At 36.8% G+C, this 22,255-nt stretch overlaps 1 protein-coding gene across 1 annotated transcript; it reads left to right on the top strand.

Moving 5' to 3' along the window:
* Positions 1-635: 635 nt before the first annotated feature.
* LOC114538302 (unconventional myosin-Id-like) lies at positions 636-17,090 on the top strand. Its single transcript, XM_028559490.1, has 24 exons — positions 636-1,480; positions 6,485-6,578; positions 6,950-7,115; positions 8,565-8,618; positions 9,193-9,288; positions 9,413-9,532; positions 10,101-10,304; positions 10,510-10,761; positions 11,003-11,113; positions 11,243-11,302; positions 11,507-11,577; positions 11,800-11,874; positions 12,420-12,474; positions 12,618-12,695; positions 12,763-12,843; positions 13,136-13,221; positions 13,437-13,641; positions 14,024-14,145; positions 14,314-14,415; positions 14,666-14,810; positions 14,939-15,040; positions 15,450-15,557; positions 15,790-15,935; positions 16,261-17,090. The coding sequence occupies exons 1-24, from the start codon at positions 913-915 to the stop codon at positions 16,418-16,420; spliced, it is 3,261 nt and encodes a 1,086-aa protein (XP_028415291.1). The 5' UTR covers positions 636-912; the 3' UTR covers positions 16,421-17,090.
* Positions 17,091-22,255: the final 5,165 nt, after the last annotated feature.

The following is a 22,255-nucleotide window of genomic DNA, read 5'->3' as shown; positions in this document are numbered from 1 at the left end:
TATTAGTAGGGCCTTTCGGGGAGATTTTGTGGCCGGGAGCACAAAATCTACTTCGAGGGCCTCTTTCCATATCTACACTAGTTTGGTAGCCAATTCATATCGTGCCATATGATATACCTACCTTTACCTCTTGGGGGTCGCTCTCATGCCAGTGGCTTGCCCTTCACTAGAATTAACTACAACTTATCATTGCCACTGGCCCTGCTGCTCACATCCTAGCTAGGGCATCACTGGCCATCAAATTAATATTATTTTTTGCTGATTTGTCAGGAAACAGGAACCACGTTTGGGTCGCACCTTTTCAGGCATAGCGCAACAAAATTTCGGACACCGGTATGAATTATATTTCTGGCATGTGGTCGCTTTTGAACTATTAATAATAATCTAAACTATGATTCAATTAATGCTCTCGTAAAATCGTCATAATTTGCCGTCTTGGCACAAAAAAGAAATTCAGTAAGTCTACTATCGTACATGACGACCACCTTTAATAGTCCATGCGGGACAATAGTGCAACAGCAAGCACTACAGTATTTCTCTTTAGGTTATATTGTGAATCACTTTCGAACTGCATAGAAACGGCTAGAGTTTACTTATATATTTATTTTTTCAACCATAACCGTAGACACGACTAAACAGCTTAATTGGAACATTAACCAGGCGTGACCAAACTGCGAACACATTTAAAAGTGACCTCGGTTGAAAGACATATTGTTATAGCCAACATAATAACATGCAAGACAACTCAGTGCGGCAGTGCCGCAGGTATTCACATATCACGCTGTACTTACTGAGCATATATCATTCTGAGCCACTTAAAAGTTTGACAAAAGTCATAAGTGTACCACTTAGAAACCGATATGCGCAATATGCGCAGTTTCATTGCTGTTTTGGTGGCCAAAAATTCAGATTATGCATTCAAAGAATGAAATACTTCCGCCTACATCACCCACCCACTCGCATTATATTAGTACAACAGATTGCTATTTCTGCACCCCCACCAATTTTGGTCGGAAACAGTGTTACAATATTCCAACCAATCGTAGAGGATTATATATAGTTAGGCTGGGTCTCCCTTCGCGATACCAGGTCACTGGGTCAGTCGCTGCTGCTGGGCTGACGGCTTTATTTCAGACTTCTTCGGATAACTTTGATACTTCGTGTCTCAAAATGGCGGCGTCCTTCCACGAAGGAGCGATGTATGGCAAGGAAGATTTCGTCCTTCTCGATGAAATCTCATTGGAAGCGTTTATGGCCAACTTAGAACTGCGTTACAAGAAGGAAAGAATATATACTTATATCGGTGAAGTGTTGGTGTCAATGAATCCGTATAAAACATTGAACATTTATGACAAGGATAAAATCGCCGATTACTCTGGCAGGGAACTTTATGAGAGACCGCCGCATATATTTGCCATTGCCGATGCAGCATACATCAGTATGAAACGAAAGAGCAGAGATACGTGCATCGTGATTTCGGGTAAGTTGTAATTAACAAAATAGCAGAGATAATTGTCGTGCTGAACAAATAATACAATATTAATGCTGAATCAGTGCATATGTAATATGTTTAAATCCCCAGAGTTTGAAGTAAATATCTCAATATTTGAAGTCAAAATTATAGCGAATTAGTTCTCCTAATCCGCTCAACAAGCTCATTAGTTTATAATTCATGGGAGCAGTGTAAGATATGAGTGACTTTAAAATATAATATTTACACTGCAATCCGCGGTTGCTAAGCTTTGTCAAGTGAAACAAAATTTGACAGCACGATAGGCATTCAATGTTGGAATAATTTGATCCATCAAAACCAATCACACATAATATACAGAGAACAATGAAATATATATTACAGTTTGTATGTCGATTTTGTGGTTTGTAATTTTAACAAAGTAAGAATGCATATAGATACTGATTTAATTTTTGGCCAATGGTTTATGCGGTCCAAGCAAGTAACTTATAAAGTTATCGTGTATCGATTCGTACATTAAAAGTGTTGATGTTTTCCCTTCAACGCGCAGTAAAACGTCATTAGGTTGTTGGTTAAAATTCCGTTAATGCAAGGCTGATAATTTCACGAAATTATACGAAACCCACAAACATGAATATGGGTAATATATTGACAGAATACTTACATGCTGACACACCTTTATGGAATATCTGCCTCTGTGTTTTGCTTTCACATTATTGTTTGATACAGTTTAAAGTACATCGTTTATAATAATTACTTCGGTATTAAAAGAGCTGTGTGGATAATTTGCCTAAAATTATAACAGTGCACGAAAATGATACACAATGATTCCGTGATGCTATTTAGGGGTCAGGAGAATATCAGCATGCATACTCCTGAATATATGTTTCAGATTTTGTTACACGGTCGTAAATTCCCAAATATCTTTTTGACGTTCCCTAAAATATGCAGTTTTCTCCCTTTATTCTGTTCCTTTCAGCATAACGTGTAAATGCAGACTTGTGTGTAATTAGATATAAATGCTCTCTTGATTGTTATTTTGATTTGATGACAGAAACATAATATGTATTTGAGTGATGATCAGCTTCAAAGGTCTAAAAGCAGAAATGAATTTCACATGTTTTTGTTCTATAGTTAATTTACTTGAGATTCTTGTGGTCCCTTGTTCTTTAATAATTTGACTGGCCAATGTTCTTACCATATGTATTGATATACTTTGATGTAAAGGGATAATTTTTAGTACTAAATTATAGGAGAAATTGCATTTTGAAAATTAATTACAGCAAAATGTAAACATTAAAATTAACATGTTTATGCTTGTACTGGGCAAATTGACAAATTCATTTCCTTTTTGCCAGTCATGTTTGCCCAAAATTTGTAACATAATTTTACACTGCATGGGCTGAGATCCAATTATGGCCACATAGGTTGTGTACATGATTGATATCAAACTACAGTGGCTAATTAGATATGCATACATAAAAGAAGAAGAATTCCTTCATACCAGAACTGCATAAGTACAATTGTTTTGTTCACACTTAAAACAAAATTAGCCCAAGGTATCTGAAATATAATGATATTTATGGGAGGTTAGTAAAACCCACATGTTGACTATCTCACATTCATTTCTTAATAATTCATAGATATTTGATCAATTGTGCAATCATGTCACATCTGAAAATAGAATGTTACAGTGTAAACTGCCACAGCTGTGGGTTATCAAACTTGGGTTCAAGGGTAGAGAAAACCACTAGCTATTAAGATTATGGCTTGATTATGATACAGATTGTTGATCAACAATCAGGCAGATGAAGTACCAAAATAGAAATTGCATTATTGTTTTTTTAGTGTTTTACTTGAATGTGCTCAAATTTCACATTGAAACTATCTGAAAGAGATATAACAATTGCCCAGGGTTGGTCAAAGTTAGTAGGTAATACAATATACAAACTTCACATGAATATACCTTCGTCTGAAATCCTTATTTCTTTTGAAAAAGAGTTCAACTCATAAACAGAATTAAATTCTGTTGAGGTAGGCTCATGTAGTGCCAGAGGTTAAGTTGAGTTTTTACCAATAAGGAATGTCAAAATATTGACAAAGTCCTATATGATACAAAATATTATTTACATTCATAAAAGTGCAGAACAAAACACAATTTGGAATATAAAATTTTAGCTAATATTCAACTTACTCTAGATGGTTAATTAATCTGATACTCATATTTGCAGTACGTCATACTGATAAATAAACATATCACATCAAAATGGCATTAAAGGGAAATATAGGCCGACCTTTTTAATGAAATTTAACCCCTGTATTTTGTAAATGCATTTTGAAAAAAAAAACGCCTAAAGGATTAAGTGGCATACATAGACAGGTCTTTCTTTTGACTATAGTCTTTATTTGAACAGGCTAGCAATCCTCATTAACCTAAGTTTATTTCAACAAGAGGAAATGTCTGTTTTCATTTCCATGAAGCAGCTATAGTGGCCAACCCAAGTCTTAACAGTGAATGCCATATAGGACTACCTTGTTTTATGTTACTTTATGCATGAATTGGACTTTCACAGAACAAAAATAAGCACTATTTTTAAAGAACGGGGCAGTTAATTCTCTAACAGATATTTAACATAATGAACTTATTTTCGGTTAATTGTGCAGCCAGGCCCCCAAATTCCCCCAGAGCACAACCTGTTTATCATTTCTCAGTTCTATTATTCTACTATTCTAGCTATTGGCCCGGTATTCTATAATCGTACCATTTCCATCTGTTTATAAACAGCTGAACCAACTGTAGTAACAATCCATCTCATATTTTCTTAATTGAACTCTCTTAATTGATGCTTAAGTGACATAATAATTAAGTAATCATATATATAATATAAAAGCATGGTTTCAATGTTTAATAACTCCAGCTGCAATTTAATTCTTTGTATGAAGTTTTATGTAGTTTTACGTACAGTATGCAATATTGTAAAATGTACACCAGTCCAACAGATTACCAAACATTTTCTCATATAGCTTCATTTTTTTCTAGACCCTTTTGTTTGTAACATTAAAATTTGGCAAAACAAATCGTACCCTGGAAAAATTTATGGGGAATAATGTCATTTTTATATTCTCAAAACCCATTCTTTAATCTTTATATACCTGTAATGTGTTTTTTTCAAGAGTCTCACTACGCCCAGTCTGTGTGCCACTATACGTTTGAACCATTGATTGGTTTATTCATGAACAAACAGATGCAATAATAGAAAGGGAAGGCCCGGGAAGGGGGTATAGTTTAGATCGTGGCGTCCACACATGCATGGACACGTTATTCTATAAATGAATTTCCATCAAAGTGGTGGACTGGTGGGTGATATTGTGAACTCAGATAAGGAGAAAGTAGAGACAATTGCAATGTCTCAGTGGGAAATTAAGATAAGTAGGAAACAATTAAACCCACCTGTAAAAATATTCTTTGTGCAGTCATTATACCGTTAGCCAAATATGCTGAAAGTAGCTATTATACTTGTCATGCAGAACGAGTGACGTTGTGTTTGCATACATCAGAGAATGTTCTATGAATTTGCTATTTATTCAAGGTATTCACTGATCGGTATTCATTACCTTTGCTTCACTGGGAGAAGGCTGAAATTTACTCCAACTTTGTTGACGAATTTTTATCAAACGCACGTTATAACTTAAATGTCAAGAATAAAGAGAAAAAATCGTGCAATGTAAGCAATTCTTTGGAGTTACTGCTTAATCAGACTTCTATGATATCCTTGTAGACCTTTCAAGATCTTTATAAGTGGGATATTATTCTTCGTTCTCTGAAAACACTTTAATGCATGTAATAATTCCGGATAACTAAGAACCTCATCCAATTTTTCATGCAACATCATTATAATTATAATAACTTGTAGGTACACCACGTAAGTATTAAATACTGCAAAGCTTTCGGTCCGTTAACCCGGACCTTCATCAGTGCAATTACTTGAATACACGTTTGCGCGTCACTTAAAGTAAAGTATTACTAAACATATGACTATTATTATTATTATTATTATGATTATTATTATTATTATTATTATTATTATTATTATTATGATTATTATTATTATTATTATTATTATTATTATTTTATTATTATTATTATTAACATATGATTATTATTATTTAGTATTACTAAAGTCGCCATGCAATCATACAAGAAAATTATTAACATCATTATACTTTCCGGCTCCACATTCATACCTCCAGCAAATCTCAAATTGGAGTTGGCTTAAATTCGAAAAACGTACTATTTTCGGGAACAAAGGTGTAAAATGTTTCCTAGTTTTTTTCCTGCTTACGATAACATTTTTGCAAAATGGTGGGGGATTTGTCGTAAATTTTAAAATTCCATTGTGGCTGAGATTTCATGAGCATATTGATCGAGTTATGCTTTAAAGATGACTAATCTAGGATATTCTTAGTTTGGCTAATCCTAAGTCGCTTGCTATAAATATCCCTTACTATCCGCATATTACCGCCATACCCTAATTCTGTTCCTATTATTGCCTCTGCGAAGAACAATTCTTGACCATTTGCAGTCTCTACATCACGGCCAATTTTTATAGAAATACCGATGATTTCCGAAAACCTTCAATATCAATTCAGTCTTAGTTCAAACAGGTAGTTAATTGAACAACGTATACAGTAGGTCATCGGATAACGATGTTGTTCATGACCTCGTCTCATCGGGAGCAACTAGTGAATTCTTACATTACCAATGCTCACCGTCGGTCGAGAACGATAACTCGTTATAAACATGCTATTCTAACCAGTTTTTCCCCTTTCTACTAAGTCTTTAAATTTCGACACACGAGTTTTAAACATCTTTATTTTCATATATGTTCATCACAATGTTCAATGTTTTTGCTAGCACTAGAGAAACTAAGGAGATCGATTACGTTTAGAAAAATGAATTAGAAAACGTGCTAGCATTACACTGTTTGGTGATGAAGTTTTTTTTTACCCAAGGGGAAAGTGGTTCAGGTAAAACCGAGGCTTCAAAGATCATTATGAGATACATCACAGCTGTTACCAATGTCTCCAAACAACAAGAAGTTGAAAGGTAAGATTTTATCGCCCAAGGCGTTCATAAATCTAATTAAATTTTACACTTTTCATTTTAATATTCATTTCAATGCCATATTTCTATATGAATTGAGCTCTAACTGGTTGATGACGCCTTATGCCGTCCTAAGCACCTCCTAATCTCTTTCCGGACCCCTATTCCTTCTCTCCGCTGACCACTCTTTCCTCTTTGCTCCGTTTTTTGTTTTGTCCCCTGCACCATCCTCTTGTCCTGCCCTGTGTGTCCTTCTTTGCCCCGTCCTATACCCTCGTCCCCTGCATCATGGCATCATGCTTAGTCCGTTGTTCCACCCCCCGGACGCGGCATGTAATTATATATATTAAATGTACATTTCCAATTGATTTCAGGGTGACCAATTTATTGCTCCAATCAAACCCTCTGTTGGAGGCTTTTGGTAATGCGAAGACGAATCGAAATGACAACTCTAGTAGATTCGGCAAATACATGGATATTAATTTTGATTTCAAAGGCGACCCTGTAGGGGGGCATATAAATAATTATTTACTAGAAAAGGTAAGGTCTATATAGCAGAGACACGGGGGGGGGGGCATGCGCTAATACATATATATCGAGTTCAACGACTTCCACCACTAGGTGTTGAATGGGCAATCCTATTGTCGCATGATCGCATCGAGCTCATAACAAGTTCAGTTTTTTAGTGCAAAGTTTCTGTGAAACTTTGCAGTATTGTGGTGAGTGGCGAAAATTCACATCAGACAGTCAGTCAGTCATAGTGTAAACTCCGGGGGGCGGAGTGTTTTTATGCGTATAGTAGCTTTTTGTATATAATCAGTAATTTAAAGTTTTTAAATCAGTTTAACTTGCTTTATTTATTAATTCTCTACATCCCTTTTGCTAAGTTCACCAAAATATTGAGGAATTTTGACGGTTACTGTAAATTTTAAAGCATTGCTTTTCCGCGGTTTGGGTTTTGTTTCAAAGGGATTTGCGCAGATTTACCCCCGGAACACCCGATTTTTTCCTATACGTCGCAACTGCGCATGTGCCGTCGAGCCTTCAACATTATTCACGATGTAAAGAAACGAGGAGCGACGAGCATTGCTTCAAAACATTCCGAGCGTTTAAATCGTGCAATTCTTTGAGAATCTACGCAATTTATCAACTTATGTTATGAATTACGAGCATTCAATTCAACACAAATATAATTTGGAAGGTTTATTCCATAAATAGAGCTAATAGGTTAGGAAGAAACGACGCTGTGTTGTTTATGTATTGATAGATCTCTTACACGAATGACGAATATATATTATGTCGATATATAGCAAGTCGATACCTGGTATTCTGCATACAGTACATAAATGATACTATACAAAACGGACATTTTGTGCAGTAATCAAATCATTTTGGCGGTATACAGTATTGATTATATGTATATTGTTTTGTATCGATTTAGCTACGCGTCGAAGTATCCACATCATAGACATAATATGCACCGCGGTTTATTTACATTATTTACAACGCAACTATTTTGGCTATTCTTATGAAATGACGATAAATTGTTGCCATCATATAAATGTAGTGAATGTAGTCACAGTTGTTTGACGAAGAAAAGAGACTAAACTGCAGGGCATGAAAACTTTGCACTATCCTTGGATCCCTAGTTTCGTTTAATCGATTTCCTTTCAATAATATTAAAAAAAAATTTATTTCGATCACTAAATTTTATTTATGAAGTAATCCAACATCTTTTGCTGTTATGAAATACGAAAGTTATCATTGAAATAACTGCTATTTGCACTACGTATGGATTAAGGCATTAAATCCAAAATATCTTGCATGTAAAATTATTCTAATTTCGTTTCGTCCTTTTTGAAACACCGTATTGTATGAAATTTGTGATGTCGACGGCTGCGGCGGACCCATCATATTGCGTTTGAGATTATTCCGTTGTGATGTTCCCTCTGTAATGAGTCTCAGTATTGTTTATGATTTTTTAAATAGTCGAGAGTAATAAAGCAACAGCAAGGAGAAAGAAATTTCCACTCATTTTATCAGGTATGCCATTCATTACGATTATCCAAGGTTGAGTAATACAGATCCTCACATTTATACAGCTAATTGGTGCGTAAGTACTTTTGTCAATAACTTGAGTGCTATGGTCAGCCTAAAAAGTTTCGATGATTTAAAACTCAAGTGTGCAGTGAGGCATTGATACGAAGTTACAACCACGTGTTGCCAACCAAGCACAAAGCAGATTCAGTGAAGAACTCATTCCGAACTCGCTCCAATTACCGTGTCTTTGTTTAGAGCTGACCACCACTAAAATCTATGAAACTAATCACACGGTCCAATTTTGTCCGGATGACGAATGAAATGCAGTCTAATATTGATATTGATAAAGCATCGACTTTAGCTGATTTCCAGCCCATATACATTGCAAGTCAACAGACTATAAAACATTCATTGGAAGTGATAAAGAATTGGATCCGACAAAATGGGATCATTGGAGCTTAAAAAGACCGTTAACAATGATTTCTTTGTTTGAGCTGCAATTTTTCCGGCTGACATTTTGACTTCAGAGAATGTTTTATCTTTCAATTTAAACACGAATTTTTACTTTTGTTTTCAGTTAATATACGGAGCTCCTGAAGAGTTGTTAAGATCATATGGTCTAGTACGGGACGCCACGCAGTATCATTACATTAATCAAGGCGAGAGTCACTCAGTGAGTAAAGCTCATTCATTACGAGATAGCGTACATGAAGTGCTTAAGGTTGATTTCAAAGTACCTACACGTCTCTTTCTGTTACATCACAGCTCTAATTAAACTTGATCTTGTCATTCGGCAGGTCAAAACAATCGACGACAAGAAAGATTACGAAGTAGTGAATAAAGCTATGAAAATGATTGGTTTCACCGACAGAGAACGAGAAACTGTATGGAAAGTGGTGGCCGCCATTATTCACCTGGTATGTTTTATCATGTGAGAATTTGATAGATCTCAACAGTATGGCGCTGGTATATCACCTTTCGAGGCAAAGACCCAAAGTATTGCTGGGTTTCAATGAGCATTTCGGCCATAATTTAAACGAGTTAAGTCTTATTTCAAGATCTGTTTAGGCGATCTTAGGTGCGATTTTCTTTTGATTGATGTAAACGAGTGGATTAGTTATCAATGTTCAAATGAAGACACGTAAACATCACACCATTCCTAGCAATCCACTCGTTCACATCTATCAAAAGAACAAACGTACGTTTATGCTGCACAGAAATGTGTGAATGGACCCAAGTTGCCCGTATATGCCAGCCATCAATCACAAAGCCGACCACAGAGTAAACAAAACGTATTTCAATTACATTGTGTCCGGATATTGACCCAGTCCCACTGAAATCCATGACCGTACAGGAACCCAAGAATGAGTTGAGGGAGAATTTTCCTACTGTTCATTGCATTGGGAAAATTACAAGGCCTGCATACCCTCGATATATTCTTTATTCGCATATTTTGATCTATCAAACAACCCATTCTTACCTTAGGGTAATCTAGACTTCGTACTTGAGGAAGACCAAGCTGTTATCGAAGATCGTGATTTGTTATCTACTTTGGCAACTTTGTTAAATTCCACAATCGAGGAGATTGAGAAAGCGTTATTATATCGCATTGTGGCCGCACGGGGGGAGGTCATGGAGAAAGGACATTCTTTGGATGATGCTTATTATGGTCGCGACGCATTATGTAAGGTACGAGATCACGATTGTGATAACCATGCGTTTGAAGGTATGCAGTCCCGCAATATTTTTGTCTGTAGACAACTGCTAAACTGATGGCGGAAATCTCATTGCTTTTATGTGAAAATATTTAAAAACAATGATGAGAGAAGTTATATCCTTTTAAAATAAAAATATACATTCTATTTTTAAATGTGGTATGATTGATGTTTTTCAGGCAATGTACGACAGATTATTTTCGTGGATTGTTGTGAAAATCAACAATGCCGTGGAAGTGAAGGACATTCGACACGGTAAATGTACCGTGATCGGTGTTCTTGATATCTATGGTTTTGAAATATTTGACGTGAATGGATTCGAACAGTTCTGCATCAATTATTGTAACGAGAAATTACAACAATTATTTATTGAATTGGTACTGAAGCAGGAACAAGAAGAATACAGACGAGAAGGAATTGAGTGGGTCGATGTAAGTGGAAGAGGTTTCCTGTTATTTCAACATCGATTTTGTGAACACTTTTCATTTGTCAAACTGTCAATTTTTGAAGCATTTGGACAAGCAGACTAAATTAAACTCACACGGAAAAAGTGACAACAGCGTACAACTGAAATTCAATTTTAAATTTTGACCACATGGGCATAGTGTTAGCCGATCTCTTGAAGAGAAATTTCTCCGAACTGAAATCCTATTAAATCTCTTTGAATTGCAGGTACAATACTTCAACAATAAAATCATATGTGACTTGGTTGAACTGAATCATAAAGGCATCATATCAATCATGGATGAAGCGATCATCAGTGCTGGAAAAGTCACCGACGAGGTAAGTAAAATCTTTTGGATGAATGATTTTAGTGAACATGCAGTATCCTCTCACGTAGCAAGAACGTGGCTAATGAGAAGATATTAAATAGAAACATTTTCAACATCTTCAATTTCCTATCTTTACAAGATGATTTTACACACGATGGACCAGAAACTTAAAGATCACAAACATTACTCAAGTCGGCAGGTAAAGCTTCTAACGAATGTTGTAACGAATTGTGAACACATAAATTACACTTTACGACCAAACATGCATGTAAGAACGTGCAAGTTAACCTGCCTCCCCCCTTCTGATTGCTAAACAGAACTCATTATGTTGCGAAACACCGGCCGGCAAAATGTTTCTAGCTATCATCCTTCTGTGTTTTAATATGCTCGGTATTTTCTATAGATTGAACCCTCCAATAAAAGTCTTACACACAATCAGGATTTTAAGATTCAGCATTATGCCGGGGATGTGGTGTAAGTATGAAGACTCATTCCCACCGTTGTTTTTATATGTAACACTTTCTTGAAAAGTTTTAAAGATTCTTAGAATATTCCTGACCTGATTCATTTAGAATCTAAATTCTTAATCTCAAATAGAGTTTCCTTTGATGCATGCGACTCGTATTCAACCTAAATTTTTTGAAATTTTGCAAGTACCACATGCATGAAATTGTGTATTTTTAAAAAAATGTTTAGGTATAAAGTTGACGGGTTTTTGGACAAGAACAAGGACACACTATTTCAAGATTTTAAAAGATTATTGTTTAATTGGTGAGCACTATCTTTTCCTTGGTAATAGGAATGTTGGGATCATATTTTTGAAGTTTAGAATTTGCTCTTTGAAAGTGCATATGTGACGAATTCACTGAACTGCCAGTTTATAAGTTTGAACGGGGAGAACAAAATGCAACGCCACAGCTGAAATGAAAACTTATAATTTTAAAAAGTTAAACTAAGAAGATCTTCTCCCGATTTTTTAAGCAGAAAATATAGGCCTGTCAAGATAACAACATGTCATGCAAAATCTATTTCTATCAAGCACATGCATGCAGGAAAATTACCGCTTTATGGTTTAAGAAATATTTCAAACTGAATCAAGCTTGACAGTTTAACCCATTACAAGACGCTTTTTCCAGCTTTGGCTTTGGAATTTGGATTTCGTCCTTGTTTACATCAATCTATGCACTGCTGCATGGGACAACTTTCAGAACCTAAAGTTGAAGCAGCATGCGATGTCGTGAATGATTGTCGAGATTTTTACACCTTAAACCATGCATCTAGCACAAGTTTCGCTAATCCTCTTAATCTCTTCGTAGCAACCATTCAGCTCTTAAAGAAATGTGGCCTGAAGGCAAAGAAGCAGTCACAAAGGTATATAAATGTTTCTTAGTTTTTGCAGTCACATATACATATACAGTAAGTAGTTCTATAAGCTGAGATTCTAAGTTGGGATATACCAAGTCTGAAGCTTATTTTTGAAGTTTGTTTCTATGATTTATATCGTTTATCTTAAGGTGACGAAGCGTCCTCCTACTGTTGCTACACTCTTCAAAAATTCCATGATTTCTCTTGTGGAAATTCTAATGATAAAGGTGAGTGGTATATTTTAAGGTGGTCATAAAGTATTTTTGTTTCTAAATCGATCATTTCTTTTTAAAGGAGCCGCACTATGTTCGTTGTATCAAACCTAATGATATCAAGTCAGCATCCTTGTTCGATGAGAATCGGGTGAAACATCAAGTGAGTACAGGCCATTTTATAGAAAGTCTGCGCGATGACCCGTATTTTGCGGACGAAGCTTGTCCCCGATTGGTCAACTGGACGCAATAGCCAATCAGAAGCATGCTTGTCCGCCAACTGAATGATAACAAGACCTTTTTTGAGGTTTATAACATGAAACGGGTCGTTGTGTGGTCAGACTTTGTACTGTGTTCTTGATTAAGTCTAGTTACGGGAAAGAAGTGTCCCTCCCCCCTGATCTAGGTAAACACGGAATGTCGCCGCGAGGTACAGTATTTACTTTTATTTTCAGGTGAGTTATTTGGGTCTACTGGAAAACGTACGAGTTCGTAGAGCTGGTTTTGCCTATCGACAGTTGTATTCCAAGTTTCTAACAAGGTAACTCTTCTTGATATTCCGATACCGTATTTAATGCAGCTGCAGTATGCTGCATCCACGCACTCGACTTATTCGATTTTTATACTATAACATGAAGTTATATACATGTACTCTATAAAATGGTGATAATTAACTGCCTGATCACGTGGTACAAATCGAGCTTACTAATTGGATAAATTACAGGTGAGATGTAATATTTCCTATTATAATAATAGATACAAAATGATCTGCCCACGGACTTGGCCTAACTTCAATGGCAACGACAAAAGCGGAGTTGAGGTATTGCTCAAGGACGTAAATTTGGAACAGGATTGCGAATATGGAAAAACGAAGATTTTCATCCGCACGCCCCAGAGTATCACTACGTTGGAGGAAATGAGAAGTGAAAAAATTCCTGGAATTGTTCTTCTTTTGCAAAGGGTGAGCAACGAAACGCGAATATATAGGACAGAATCCACACTTAGCTTGTGCATAACATGATCAGGAATTATTAAATCGCTAGCAAAAAATGCACATGCCGTATCAGATTTAAGAAAAATCATGTAGTCTTTAGTATTTGATTGTGGTCTGGCTGCCTTTTAAATCGCAAACGTCACACGGTTAGGGTTAGGCAGACTAGTAAAACTTGCATCATCATCTGTGGTGATTGATGATCCATTGTCCTTGTTCAATGAGGGAGACTTTCAGTTAAAATCACTAGCACTGGACTTTATTAGCACACAGAAATTTGACTGAATAGCATTTTCCAACCTTCATATAATCACACTCTGACTTTATACTCCATTTGATTCTCTCTGTTTAGAACATTCGTGGTGGACTTGCCAGGCTGTTCGTACGAAAGTTACGCGCCAAGAATACGATCATAGCTTGCTATCGTCATTGGAAAATGAAAGTCTATTTAAATAAAATCGTCGAAGCATTTAAGTAAGTATAGTAAGGCTAAGTGTATATATGTAAGCAGGGAGGTTCCCCCGAAATTACTATATTTCGGACAAATTTTGTTTATTGAATAACTAGGATTTGGTTGTTTGTTTTGTGTTTATGGATTCTTTAAGAACAGAACGTTCAGTTGGTTTCTCGTGTAAATTTCAGAAATGTTCGGTCGAAGCCTGATCTTGGAAAGAGCGTACCCTGGCCAACTCCACCAAAGGCGATCGAAACATTCATCAATCAACTGAAGAATGTGCACGGAAGGTAACATCATCATCATCATCATCATCATCATCATCATCATCATCATCATCATCATCATCATCATCATCCTATTGCCTTACTAGGGTCGTGCGGTGAGCTTTGCATCTCAGAGAGGCAAACTAGCATACGCAATAATTATCATCTCTTTTTTGAAAGAGTAAGAATAAGACATCTTAGGAACACCAATCAATGAAGTGAATTTCAATTGCTAATGTCTTATACGGTGATTGACTGATGATTCTTGTTATAGATGGCGAGCTTGGATGGTCATATCCAAGATTCCCGAAGCTGAAAGAGAGGAAGTTCACTTGAAAGCCTCGGCAGCTGAAGCGCTTGATGGTCGGCGCAAGGAATGGGGATGTAAGCGACGTTGGAAGGGTGATTATCTGTCCCAAGTACGTATCAAGGTGTTTTTGAGTTATCATTCAGACGTACCTGTGTCTGATCAGGTTGACTAATCGCTGTGTTATTTTGTGTATATTGTATTTTATTGTGTAATTTGTATTATTGTATATTTATATAGGACAGTGAAAACAGAACTGCTACCAAATATCGATTTATGATCGAAACGTTTAGGGTGAAATATCAGTTCAAGGAAATCTTGTTTTCATCACAGGCCAAAAAGGTGCGCTTATCTGCCATAGTACATATATCACTATCATGCGCCAGAGCTATATTTCAGTTTCGTATTTCTAATTTATACCATTTATACCAAATTTTACGGGTTCGATTTACTCCTTGCTTTTTTTTGGTTTGCCCGAGTAGTTGCTCATAATGTAGCATTATCATACACGATATTCACCTGATTCAAGAAGTGTCCTATACTGATATTTATGCCATCAATTTTTAGACTTTTGTTCATTATACCCGAACCAATTTTCGCCTCCTCCGCGTGTCAAATATTCTGAAAGTTCTTGATATTTTACGAAATATACGGATTCAAAATGTACACAAAGCGTTTGTTTACATTACGGACTGCACCCCATGCACCTTTAAATTACTTGTCGTCTGAATAATAATGCATTGTTTCTTAGGTGAACTTGCACAACCAAGTATCAGACAGGATCATTCTGTTCACGGATACCTGCATCTTAAAGCTTAATCCAAAATATAAAGTGCTGAAACAGTTGAGCTATCAAGAGGTGAGAATGTTCAACCTTGCGATGGTTATCATATTGGTCTTTAAATTCTGTTGCTGCTGTTTAGAGTTGTGGCCTTTATGAACCGTGTTCATTTTATGGCTTCAGTAGCTATATATATTTGTCGTCTCCACACCTAAGATCTGCTTTATGTCACGTATTGAGATTAATAATATCTGCAATAATATCTATAGACTATAGTATACAAGACAAAGTATATCATTTGTATATTTAGGCGACCGGAATTGCGCTGACAAGTGGCGTTGATCAGTTATTGGTGCTCAAATTTCCTGGAAACGATCTCGTTGTTTGCTTCCATAATCCAGGAAACGAAGATCGTGTCACCGAGGCCTTGGGTGTGGCATTTCAGAGAATGAGAAAGTAAGTGTGTAGCGCCGAAAGTAAGTGTGTGGTGTGATTTCCAAATAGAATCGTAGCCAAAATTGTCTTAGAGCCCAGTTCTCTTGGGCCACCTCCCCCTGCATAATTAACAGCGCGCGCTTACAAGGCCTGGGACTAGGCTGTTATCAACAGCCACCTTAACATCACCAACTGTCGGTGACATATCTGGAAACAAAATTGAGTTCGTATTAAAACTCGTCAGATAATGCTAGTAAACAGTTTTTGACATCACAATAATCGTTTCGCTAATTATAAAACATCAACCAATCATAACGAATCTCTGATTGCGATTGTTTGTTTCCAGAGCAAAGCGCGAGACACCGGACGTGAAAGTTGAAGATGAACTTGTTTGTGTTCTCGGTTCGAGAGAAAAGACAATTTTCGTTCGACCTGCTGCGAACCAGAAAGTTCCAAATTTCAAGAAAAACGGCAGTCGTGACCTGTTACTGCTGGCGGTTCAATAATCGCAGAAACATTAATAACAAATTAATAACACAATATGCTGTTTAATTACTTTGCAGCGTGGCATTGAATGATTTAACGTAATCATCATGACCCATAAGAGAAATGTTTATTTTTGTATAGGAGTTTTGGGTATATATAATTTTTACAATATATATGAGAATTTTTACAATATATATTATATATTATGAGAATTTTAGATTCGCTGGAAAATTTGAAGAAAAACGTGAAAGGATTAGGCATAAATCTCTAAGGCATGCATATGTCTGGAGTACTTACTGTATTTGTACTGTGATTATAGCCAGAAGCAAATTTAGTTTGGGTATTGTGGATGGCTTACGACTACACGATATTTCACGATATATTTCCAACACACTATATATAATGTGTAGCAACACATTATCATCCTCGCTTTCATTTATTTAGTTATTTATTTGCCCAGCGCTAGCATTATGGTGGTGTGAAAAAATCTTATAATTATAGTCCTTCTATGAAACGATAATTTTGCCTTTTATGTTGAGGATAAACAAGTGTAATTAATGCATTACTGTCCTTATTCGTTCTATAGAAATTTTTCAAAATAAACTATACACTTAAATTGTCTTTTTAGGTTTCCTCTCCGTGGAGGCTGCATGCATGCCCCTAGGCAACTAGAACTTAAGCCGCGTTTACACTATATAGACCAGGACCTGGTCTAGGCCACAAAATCCAGAACAGAAGAAGGTGGCCTGTACCAAGCCTGGATGGACCTGAACTGCATGGAGCCTGATTATTGTAATGTGAACGCGGGCTTTACCTAGTCTTGACTAATTTTCAACTTAATAGTATAATCCTAGGCTTGTTCTAGACCTGGTCCAGACCAGATCTAGGCTTCTAATGTAAACGCGGCTATAGTCAGCCGAATATCCCTAAAATTAACCTAAATATTGAATTCAGTATGATTGTATGAAAGGTGCATGCATGCATGTAAGGTGATTTGTATATTCCTCTGTCTGACTGGACAATTCTATTGTTGGTGACATTTTAAATTCAAGGCACAAGTCGTTGGACAGGCATTGAAATGTATAAATTTAAATTTATTTGCAAAACATCCTATTAGGCGCAGTTCCTTTGTTACGAGAAAACAATCAGCTCTGTGTTCTACTGAACGGCGGCAAACATTTTGTATTCAAATTTGGTGGTGAAATTTTCTTGTTCACCGCATGGCCGGGAAAAAGCAGGCAGCAGCGAAAAAGTTTAATTAAAAGGTTTCAGCAAGCAGTTACCAATATGTGGATAACGTATATGGTGATCGGAGTAACTGGTTTTGTTAAAGGTAGGTTATCAATTTACGAGTTTCCAGACAGTTAATCTAGACTTATATTTGTGAACTGTTGTCGATTCGAGCCTGGACTGTCGGTTGACACTGAAGCCTAAGTAAATGAATGTCCTCGTATATGCTTCCAAACTTTGCTTTTCTGATGATTAAGATATACTACAGTATAATAGGTCTCCTCGCCATTCCGTTTAATACATACTGTATATAGAAAGGTATTTTAACTATAGATAAATTAATTTGAGGAACTGCCATGCACATGGTCATAAATAGGCCTGCCGAAATCGTTTTTACTGTCTTTGACTTGGTAGTGGGGTGTACGGGTACCCATTTTAGCCGTGCCGTGCCAATATATCGAGTGTAGTGTAAACGGGGCTTATGTACATGTACTGGTTTTGCAGGATTTTACATGGCAATTTTTCGATATTATGCAAACATTTTCTCGCTCAAATTTGGCTTGACCGCATGCAGTGTTATACATGTATAAATGTACGTCGCAGGTCATTTTCTCAATGCCCGAGCCACAAACCTCCATCGGCAATGTAGTTCTACGAACACCTTCGCCGCTGCCAACTTTAGTGTTAGTTTCCGATCCGTCGTAGTGAAAGTCCGCAATAGAGTAATGCGATGGGACTACATACTAATTCCAGGCTACTATACGATAGTAGGTAATAACGTCAATAACTTTAGTAGGTAATAACGTCATCTATTATTAATCAAGATCCTCCCCCCTTACAATCAGAGAGGATGTTGCTTTTCTAACGGAAAAGCTCCGCTTCAAATTCTCGTTGCAAGAGGTCTTCTCTCTATATTAGTTCAATGTTTAATTCTACCCGAATGAGGTGATAATCGTCCTATAGGTCAAAGTTTTTCAAGTTGTCAAGTGTCAATCCCAATTACATTCGAAGATGGAGGAGCACCACTTTGATCTTGTAGTTTCCCCCTTTTCCTTTCCACGCTCTTCCTCTTCCCGCGTTTCCTTTTCCACCTGTTGTAGCGTCGCTTGCTTGAATAATTATAATTTTGACTGCAGGATGGGTGCTGTCTGCAAACGTGTATAATGTATTCGCGTGTTCACCAGCCACAGGAAAGTTGATCCCCTCTGCTTTACATCTTAACCAATTATTGCAGACCTGGCATGTTGGTAGCAGTATCATGAAGCTAATATCATGGTGGGATAACTGGAATGTAGCGTAAAGCCGTAAACGTGTGCTGTAGCACCTGCCGGTTGTGGGGAAGCTGGTGTGCACTTTGGGTTAGGACCGTTGAAAACGCAGCATTGAGATTTTGTGATGGATTCTCTCGTGCTTGCTTGCCACAGTTCACCGGCACCGCCCCTTTTCCCGGTCACGAGGTTTGTTGCACGATCACCGCTTGTCAACACTGCATGAGTAAAGGGCAGTGACCAGCCCGACGCTGTTTGGAAAATTCCATCGCCCAGATAAATGAAGCATTTATTGAACTGATCACGATGGATGTCAACGTTTTGAAAAAATGAATCAGGAAGATGTGATGACGGTGATTGAGATTGTGGAATGTGTGAAGCCATCCTTTAAAATAATGACATAGGCAATTATTTACAATCAATTAACCAAACAACATCAATGCTCGAACAGCTGAAGGTCTATAGTGCGAATCGATATTGTCCAACATTTAAATTACTGACAATATAAGCTAGGCCTTTGGGTAAAGCTCACTAAAAAGGCTTACATCTAAATATTTGGACATTAATTTTTAATTGATTTCCAATGTTGGGAAGAAGGAGTGAGCACAGATAATAGTCTCAAGGCTATGTACATCTAATGGCGTTCAATATGCATACCAGAACATTATATGTGTCGACAAAAAGACTTTATCAGATAATTTAGTTCAATTTGATTTACAGCATCAATGCAACATACACATTTTAGTCAATAGACTCTTTTAAAGATGAAAGGAAACCTGGTCAGTGGGTGTTTCAAAGCTTGCTCACACTATACTCAATTATAGTAGGAGTTCAAAATTGTCTTGTTAGAAAGCCCTCATGCATTCTATTATGGTATAACTCTTTATCCAACGAGGATTTGAATTTTTGAATGAAATCTTACCGTTCATGCAGGAAGGAAATGTACTATGCTTGCATGGTTGGTTTGGGTATTCGATGAGTGTGAATGCTTGGAATCGTGGCAACTACTAGTCTACTACTATAATTGTAATAAGCTTTCAGAACAAAGGAGTGCATGAGTGGTTCATAGAGTGCTCCTTGAAGTCGTTGTGTTAGCCAACACGCAAGGCAGCTTACTTACGAGTTGCGAGCCAGCCATGGTGGCTGAATGAAATTATTCCCTAAGTAAAACTCATGCAGTTGATCAAAAGGATTCTCATTTATAATCTTGTATTTCGAATACGTTGGATGAGGGGCGTAGGTCGATGTTGAGTGTTTGGAGGAGGGCTACGCTCACGAGACGCCAGCGAGAAAATTTTTGAAATTTGCTTGCTCTAGATCTTCGGAAATGGCCAAATGTTTAAACCTCCCCCATGCTTCCTACGCCCCTGGTTGGATTTATACGAAAATGATTTGGAATGAACGAAATCCAGCATCGTCACTACTGAGAATATTCATATATCAGAAACATTTGCACTGGAAAATATGTGGTTTTCCTTGAATGCTTTTTGTAATATTGTGTATGCGTACGTAAAATTCCACATTGAAATAATATGGAATACTTATTTCATCATTTCCAAACTTCTAGGTATTCTCAGCTTAGGTAGTGTATCACGCAAGCAAATTACGATATAAGGCAATACTTACATGTCCAGATAAATAAAAGGTTATTGACTTAGTGTTCAGTGAGAATTGAATTCTTTTTACGACTTCCCGTGTCCGGATTTGTTTAAAAGGAAATCAGGGCAGTCGATGAAAAGGGCTAGCAAGCTATAAAGTCCACTCGACGTATAAGTAAAAAATTTCATTTCGTTATGGCATTTTCTGTGCCTAGCAATTGTGAGCAGTTATAAACACTGTTTACGTCATATACGATGCATTTTGCAATTGCAATATTTTATAAGCAATTATATATAATTTTTTCAATTTACATTCCTCGCTCCATATTTTTACACCCACGATTAAACAACTGAATAATTTCTATCAAGCCTACAGCTGGTATGTGAATAAGCGAACAGCATCGATCGAACTAGTGGCGTTGACGCAATAATATCTTTTTAGGGATCTTATAATATCAATATTGTCAGTTTTGCCAGTGAGCAAGTCTATCCTTGCAAAGCGCTATCTTTACTGTGAAATGAAACATAAATTTGCAAACGTGTCCGAGGTCACAAGATCGCTTTTGCTGTCTCAATGTCCCGGTCACAATCTAAAATGCCAAGTCAGCGAAGTCACCGATCAGGGTCATCCCTCAGGGTAGGGATGTATGAACATGGGTGTATCATGAGAATTAGCAAGCCATCAAATGTTAATAGTGCATCGTCTATGAGTTCTCAGTACAAAGACGTCTGGACTTGGCAGTGCATCATCGATGATTTAAGGTCATTTCTTCAATTCTGTGCACATTCGTTCCCACACCGTTAAAATAATGCCAAAAATGGCCAGTCATTGTTGAAAATCATAACTGAGGCTCGGGAATCCAACCCCCACATTGCAATCGATCCACTGCTTTTTTCATTTGGCATAGCTAATATATATAATGCATTTATGACAAAGAAGTTTACTCAATTTCTTAATTTCTCTAATTATTCTATTTGACCACATCATCAGACAATAAACGACTGCCCACACTTCAAATTCATGTTTCATGTCGCCGAAATTACTTTTTGCTATGTATTAACGATTCACAACTTGTTTCCTAAAAATGAAAGATGGCACTCAAACTAGGAGACCTCTTATGATGCGACGATTTTACACCCATGTCATTCCTGTTCGTGAGAGACAAAGAACAAAGGCGTCTGTATGATTCATCGTTGAAGTATTTTTAACATTCCTAAAATGGCAGTTTATTGATCACGGGAATATTTTTCGTTGTTACGTAACACACACTCTCAAAAATCATTATGATTGTCAAAAAAAATTCGACTTTTCTAGCATTCGAAACCGGACTCGCGATTCGAAAAAACGAATGATTCTGGGTGAATCCGTGTGAATCGCCAAAACACGAGACGAAATGAAATAAAGAAGGCGAAATTGAATGAAGCCATATTTGTGTATACATCATGATATTGCATGGTATATAGTAATTATGCATGCAGTCGCAGTTTTTATTGTTGCCGATTTTATACGCCGATTTTTAAAGGTATATCTAGAATTTTCTACAGCCTCGTACCAAGGCGCTGTGCTATATTATTCATGACCACTACTATTTTGAGTGGCAAATTATAAAATACCGTTACCTATAGTTAAGAGCGAAAAAAAATGGTATGCTGATTGTAGACGTAGTTCTGCGACTTATCGTTTTGCCAGTTATTTCAGAAGATTTCAAAGTTCCAAGACTTTTGTAGTATAATCGTACCCAGGGCTGGGTAAGAGGAG

The sequence above is a fragment of the Dendronephthya gigantea genome, unplaced genomic scaffold (assembly GCF_004324835.1).
Source record: "Dendronephthya gigantea isolate DGI-Jeju-01 unplaced genomic scaffold, DenGig_1.0 000000F, whole genome shotgun sequence".
Lineage (NCBI taxonomy): Eukaryota > Metazoa > Cnidaria > Anthozoa > Malacalcyonacea > Nephtheidae > Dendronephthya > Dendronephthya gigantea.
This window is presented reverse-complemented; position numbering and strand designations above follow the sequence as displayed.